Raw genomic sequence first — 7,514 nt, 5'->3', positions numbered from 1 at the left:
CTTAATCAGTAGGGATGATTCATTTGAGTAAACCCGTGCCATGACCTTTCATGAGTCTCTGAGCTCAGACAGGATGTCAAATTTTATGAAGAAAAGAGGTGAAATCAATTAGTGCTTATGATGACCTTTTAATAAGTAAATGATTGAGGCAGACACTCATTCTGAACAGAATGAGAAATTGGATTTATATGTGTGTCTAGTGTTACCTGGGGAAGGTGATGAAATCCACCTCCATGCTTGATCTATTATCCCATTTCTGCCAAAATGTAACCTCAGAGGAAGTTGTAGCCAGGTGAGGGTCAGCCTCTTCTTCAAGGAAACTAGTGAAGGGACAAGAGGACATGGCCTGGACATCAGGAAGAATTTAATCACATGAAGAACTGATAAGCATTGGAAGGGGCTGCCCAGGAGAGTGGTGGAATCACCACCCCTAGGGATGTTCGAGAAACAGCTGGACATGACATTCAGTGCTGTGGTTTCATTGGCAAGGTGATGACCTTGTCAATCGATCAAAGGTTGGATCTGATGATCCCTGAGGTCCTTTCCAGCCTGAATGACCCTGTGTCATACACACACACATGGCTGGAACAGGATGGAATACGGGGTGCGGGATGGGTAAAAACTGCGGAGGTTGGTACACCCCGCGAGGAGCCAAGGGTCGGTCACACCGCTGGATGCTGCAGACGAGCCCCCCCGGCAGGGAGGAGGAGGAGGAGGAGCGGGGGTTTCCGCCGAGCCGCTGCCGAGCCCGGGGCCGCGACAGGTGCGGCGGCGGCAGCGGCCCCCGGCCGGGAGCAGCCGCCAAGCGCGGCCGGCGGGACACGGGGCGAGCAGGGGCGATGCGGCACCTGGCGCGCATAAAAGTGATGGAGCGGCGGGGCGGCGGCGGGCGCCATGCGGGGCGGCGGGGGCGCGGGGCAGGCGCGGGGCGCGGCGCGGCGGCGGCGGGCGCGGGGCGGCGGCGGGCGGAGAGCGGCGGCCAACGCGCGGGAGCGGGACCGCACGCACAGCGTCAACACGGCCTTCGGCGCCCTCCGCAGGCTCATCCCCACCCGCCCGGCCGACCGCCGCCTCTCCAAGGTGGAGACGCTGCGCCTGGCCTCCAGCTACATCTCGCACCTGGCCAACGTGCTGCTGCTGCAGCAGCGCCGGCAGGACGAGGCGGCGGCGGCCGAGCAGCCGTGCCCGCAGCCGTGCCCGCAGCCCGCTCAGCCCTGCCCGCAGCCCTCACAGCATTCTCAGTACTCTCAGCCCTCTCATCCCGCTCAGCCCTGCTCGCCGCCAGGTGCCTGCGCGCCTCGGTCCATCTGCACCTTCTGCCTCAGCGACCAGCGGCAGCGGGTAAGGGCTTCACGCCGCTCTGTTGGGGAGGGTGGTTATTGCTTTGGGATTGAAGCAGCCAAGGGCTCGGTGCTGTCCTTGGTGCCTCCTAACCTGTATGTTTTATCCATCGAACAGCACCGGGAAAAAGAGAAAGCATCACCTGGTCCAGCCGTAACCGGACTCTGAACAGGCGGAGGGTCTCGCATCACTCCTGCTCTGACTGTGCCACTGCTCTGGGTAACATCGCCTCACTCGTGCTGCATGTTTACATTTAGATAGCACAGTCCTGAGAGTTACTTTTTAAGTCTATGCACTTTGTTTCGTATTGTGAGGGGTGTTTTCAGGTTGTTTTGCAAATGAAATTCACTGCCTCTGTTGAGAGGGTTGCACCTGGTGCGGCAGCTATTTTAGCGCGAGAAATGTTAAACCTCAGCAGCCAAGCCCTGATCCTGATGCCTCCTAAACCTGTGTCGCATGATGAAACTTGAACTTGCAAACACAGTGTCCCCTGTCAGGGGCCGCTGTCACGAACACGCCGTGCCCTCCGCCTCCAGCGCAGCCCGGGCTGCACGCAGCGCTGCGCCCACTCCTCCAGCTGCACTCCCGTCCTCGGGGACAGGGGCTGATGCCGACAGCTGACATGCTTCAGAGGTCTCAACGATGCTGGAAGATTATTTTGAGGTGTTCACAGAAAGTCGGAAAACTTCCAGTGGAAGCAGCCCCGTAGTGCACAGGCGCAGCAGCAGCGCACGGCACGGGACGGAGCCGGCACAGGAGAGGAAAGGGGAGATGAGCAGTGTAAGCGATGCTCTTTCCTTATTAACACTGCGAGCCCTGCCAGCCCTTTAAATAGCACGGGATATTCCTGAATCTCTCTGGCAAGGAGGGTTTCCCATCACCCATGTCGTTCCAAAACTGTGCCCTGTACATCACTGCAGTTTACTACCTTGAGTGCTTGTTTTCAGAACTCTAAAAGGCAAATAAGTATTTTCCATTTTCAGATTTGGACATTAAAGAAGCAGCAGGCTAAAATCTTGAACCCCAGTAATGCTGGATTCTAAGAAACACAGAGATAGATTAATTTTGCAATGTTTTTTATAGCTATTTATAATATAATTAATTAGGCTTTAATTAATCTTAACTTGTTACTTTGGGAGGCACTCTATACTCTGTAAGAGCTTGGTAACTGTACCACTCCAAGAAGTGCTGCAAGGAAAACGTGTCTCCTTTTCCCTCCCCTGATCCATCTGTGAAGTGCTCCTGGCCAGCCTTGCTGCTCTGGCCAAACGTGAGGGCTGCAGAAGCAGCCCTGTGTTGTTCACTTTTTTTTTGTACAGTCTTCTCTTCTTGCCCTACATAAGTGCAAAGCAAATTCTGGCAGTAGTTATGAAGAACTTGGCAAGTACCCCCATACAACTTCACTCTTTTAGTTTCCCTTCTCCCCTGCCCAACACACAGTGGCCACTTTTTCTGCAGCACAATGACTTTTTCTGTAGCACAATGACTTTAAATCTGCTGTACCTACAGAAGTGCAATAAGCTCTTCCTTTGAATTCTAACCAAGAAAAATACCCGAGCAAAGTCCCAGCAATTCCACATCACGTCAGTCTCTTCAGTTATTAAAGGCTACAGGATGCATTTTCCTGGATTGAGAGGAGATTTTTGTTTTCAGAAGGTTTCTATCATTAATCTTTTTTTAATGGGAACTTTCAGTTGCTGCCAGATCCAGGTCTTTGTTTGTTTTGGCACTGATTTATGAAGCTGGAACTCTTTACAGCCTTGTACAAAGTGGTTTTTAATTTTTGTGTCAGCCTCTGTGTGTGAGGATAGAGTTCTACGAAATATCTTCCTGGATTTTTTTAATCAATTTGAAAAAAAATTGTCTTTTAAAAAGTTATTTGCTCTATAATTAAAGCTGATCTTACACTTAGGCCCTACATTCTTATGAACACATTAAACTAAAGTATCCAACCTCTTTATAGACAACTAATACTAATTTATTCATTCAGCTGTATCATAGCTGCTTCAAACAATTTTAGGAAAATTTTGCTTTGAGTATGCTCTGAATTTTGAAATTTGTAAGAAAGACAATAAAATTATTTATTTCAGGTTTTCAAAATGCTGTGATTTTATTGCAGTTTTAAGAGTTTTTAGTGAAGTATATTTGGATTTAATAAGATACCTTTATACTTAATTATTAAAGTAAATGAGCACAAAATGTGAGGTCGCCTTTTGTACCAAAGTATGAGCTGAAATCTCATGATATGAAACTCTCATGAATAATTTCTACAATGCTACAAGGAGTTTGGTGTTCTCCCTATAAACGTGCTTTTATCTCCCCAGTTTTGTAAAGGGTTTATACAAGATATTTTTCAATGACAAAAACAGAAGAAGTAGGTCCTAACAACTTAGCCTTCTCTCCTGTTTAATGTGGCTCAGTGTAACATTAAATTCTTCTCTCTTTACTCAGGGTAAAGTGTTGAATTCAACTGGGCTTGAAGATTTTCTCAGGGTTTTAATTACTAAATAATACAGAAATTTCACTAACACTGATTAATCATGGCAGAAATTAGACCCCAGAGCACTGTGGCCCAAATATTTATGGTATAGACAGATAATCTCTATCCAAAGCAATTATAGCAGTGATTTCTCTGAGGAATATTTATATATGTGTAACTCTATGTATTTAAATGAGGAAAATTGGGGGCAAATCCTTAACTTTGCTGAAATTTATTTGTAATGTAAAAACTTCTCTAATCCCAGGTGGGAAAAAAAATATTGAGCTGTTACTCTGTAATGGGTTTTATATAAATCAAGGGAAAAAGAATTTAATTTCTGGAGACACAGATGAATTGAGAGCTCAGACTGCACATATAAAGAGCTCATTAGGTGTTTCACTGAGTTTTTACTGTATGAGCTTGTGTGTCTTATCAATCCTATTTTTTTAATCATGGAGCAGCATTATTCATGACATGAACAAATATACAAGTCAAAATCTTGAGGGTGTCTGAGACCAAGTACCTTACTTGATGGTGAGGCACTGGAATAATGTGAGTTTTTCCAGAGGTGCCAAAGAGCCTCTTGTTCTGCAGACACTGGGGTTTGACCAGTTGGGGTATTTTATTTGTAAGTGCATTCTGCTCTGTATGTATGAACAGAGGCATGCCTGATGCCAAGCCCAGCTTTGTTTTCCTCTAAACACTTGGCTATTCAATTTACATGATGCATGAATAAAGCAGAAACAGGGAGATATACACCATTTTTTGATCCTATTAAATTATTGTTAAAATAATCCAAGCATAGTACTTTGTATAAATCATTGTACTTAGCCTGCTACATCACTGTATAAAAACAGAACCAAGCAAAGTGAATAAATCATGTTGTTTGATTTTACTGGTTAAGTTTAAAGAAGCATTTGAACATAGTTCTTGGTTATTTATGAATTAATCATAATGTAAGCCAAAGTAGTTTCATATGTTAGCTTCTATTTTCACTTCTGTTCTACAAAACAGAAGTTTCCTTTCATGGAAAATCTGCTTCTTTACAAAAATCTGTATTTGTTTGCAAAATGTGATTATATTTGCTAAAATAAACAGTATTTTTGTTACTGATTTAAAGAATAAACTGCAAACACTAAGATGGAAGTTCTATAGCCATCTCAAGATGCAAGTATTTAATCTTTTTCTTTACCTTTTCCAAATGTATCTCTCCAGGATTTCAGCAGCATACTGACATGTATGAATGCACCATGGGTGTGCATTGGCAGGAGAGAAGGGAAGTGGGTGGAAAGCTTGGGAAAATGAAAAATGAGCTCCTCTGCTCAGGGCCTGTACAATATCCTAAGTGCCAAACACAGGAGGAGATGGAGGGAGGGAAAGGATGGGGCAAGAATGGAGGGAGAAGAAAGGAGGAGGTTGATTCTTCAGTGCAGGTTCATCAGGGCAGCAAGAAAAAGGACCCAGAGTGGGAGCAGTCCCTGCCATGTCTCTGTGCCCTGGCCTGTTGCACTGTGAGCCTGTTGACACTGCATTGAGAGAATAGCACTAAGATTTATATAAAACCTAAACTGACTGCCTAAATAACACCTTCCAAAAGAGAGAATAACATCTTGGTTAAGAGATTAAGATTAATAGTAATAGTAAGGGATAATAGAAGGTGAGGAGAAAGAATTTATATCAAATTAGCTAAAATAGACAGCAAGCTACAAATGCAAGAGATATGGGAGATCTCTTGCACCAGAAGTCCTTTGAAGGTTGAACAAAAATGTTTTTAATGATTATTGTGGGGGAAGAAAAGAAAATTATTACTGGGATTAAAAATACCATGGACTTCCATGAAAGCTTAGGGGGGAAAAGCCATTTCTTAATAGTGAGAAGAACTAAACTGGCTGCTCTGGGTGTATTTCTTCAAAAACCCTCCCAAAATTTGAATGTGCATTCATATCTAAGAAACCTAGGATCTTATTTTGAGTGAAATCCTTTAGCTGTTACAACATACTACAAAGTTTTAGAAGCCTTGAAGATTCATCCCACTTTTGATGTGTACAGCTAGGAATACAGGCTTCCTCAGAAGAGGAAGGAGAAAGAGAAGGCATGGATGAATAAAGAAGAGTAACCAGCAGCCCACCACACAAGATATTCCCCTTGATGCCAAGAAATCTCCCTCTTTGACATCTTGATACAAGTAAACTATGGTGCACCAAAGAAAGAGATCCCTGTTTTGGTGATAGATAAAATGCAACAAAATACTTAAGACAAAAGTTGCTTTAGAGAGGCCTTATCTACTCTGTTTCATTTACAACCTTCACATCACAGAAGTGTTCTGAGATTTTAATTAAACATTTGGAAATTGCTATGTGTTCTTCCAAAGGAGAAGCCAATACACATAAGACAATTACACTGAAATGGGTGATGGAACAAGAAAGTGATAAAAGTAATTCTACTTGCTATGGTATCTCTCTCCAACATCTTATTGTGTTTCCTTCGCATTATTAAAATAAGCCCTACTTTCCAAGCATATGTATGCAGATCATTTTTAAATGCAAAGATTGCAGAAACAGGTAATTCTTTCAATAAGACAGTGGAGCTTGGTGGGAAGGGCAGGCATCTGTCAGGCCCAGATAAGATCAGACAGCTGTGCTCTATCCTGAAATGGTGCCATGGAGCTCAGTTTTCCTGGGGAAATAACATCTTCGGTATGAAAAGCAGCAAAATGAAGTGAAGTCCCAGAACAGATAAGTAGAGAAAACATGAACTCTCAGAGCTCACTTTAATTCAAAATACCATGTGAAAAGATTCAGGATGAGAGAAGGATAACATCTTTACCAAACAGCAAAAAATAAAGGGCAGAAGGATCATTTCGCTCTATAGTCTCAAATTAATCCCTTATATTATAAACAAAGGTGATTTTAGCAACAATAATCACTGCAGAGAGCCACTGGGACAGTAAGAGAGTTGGAACACAGGACACCCAGCACAGGCTGTGGGAAGAGGGGTGGTTAAAACACAGACAAGAAAGCCAAGAAGATGGAAATCCAACAGCAGTGTCTCAACAGCTACACGGGCTGGTAGAGCCAGGCTTTTCCAAGGGACACACAATGAAAACACAAGCAGCAAAAATCACATGTTGCAATAATTGAATCTTTATTTTCTTTGACTTAAGAAAGATTCTCATCCAGGGAGACTGTGGAAGCCTCTTCCTTGCAGAGCCTCAGAACCTGACAGACCAAGGGCCCAGTTGGGTCTAACTTTGAAGTCAGACTCGCTTTGAAAATGGAAGATGTATTGAATAACTCAGAAGTTATTCTTCTGAATAGAAGAACTTGTAAGCCTAATTTTTCCTGTGATTTTATGAAATTATGAGCTTAGGGCTCTCTGGAAAGAAAGTTTGTAGAACAGAATAAAAAGAAGAATGCAAGGACTTCACAGAAAAAACCATGGTCAGTACCTGGATCTATTATGCCAGACAAGAGTATGCACATCAAGTGGAGAGCAAAAAAGATTTTGGGAGAAAGTAGGAACTCAACAGGCCTATAAAGGGGATTTCCAAAAATAGAAACTGTCAGAGGCAGGGATATGTTTCTATCAGAAGGACCTCTCAGGTCTGAATTAGTAAAGAGTTCTCAATTATTTGTTTCAATCATGGTTAAATTTACAGGTGACAACTTCAGAGAGCCAATCAGAATCATAGATT

The 7,514-nt window shown here is 43.5% G+C and overlaps 1 protein-coding gene across 1 annotated transcript; it reads left to right on the top strand.

Annotated features, from left to right (window-relative positions):
* The first annotated feature begins 611 nt into the window (after positions 1–611).
* LOC116998999 (transcription factor 15-like) lies at positions 612–4,299 on the top strand. Its single transcript, XM_033065272.1, has 3 exons — positions 612–863; positions 967–1,341; positions 1,459–4,299. Exons 1-3 carry the CDS (start codon positions 612–614, stop codon positions 1,507–1,509), a joined length of 678 nt encoding a protein of 225 aa, XP_032921163.1. The 3' UTR covers positions 1,510–4,299.
* The last annotated feature ends 3,215 nt before the right edge of the window (positions 4,300–7,514 follow it).

Source organism: Catharus ustulatus, chromosome 7 (assembly GCF_009819885.2).
Source record: "Catharus ustulatus isolate bCatUst1 chromosome 7, bCatUst1.pri.v2, whole genome shotgun sequence".
Lineage (NCBI taxonomy): Eukaryota > Metazoa > Chordata > Aves > Passeriformes > Turdidae > Catharus > Catharus ustulatus.
Note: the sequence above shows the minus strand (reverse complement) of the source record. Positions and strands in the feature narration are given on the sequence as shown.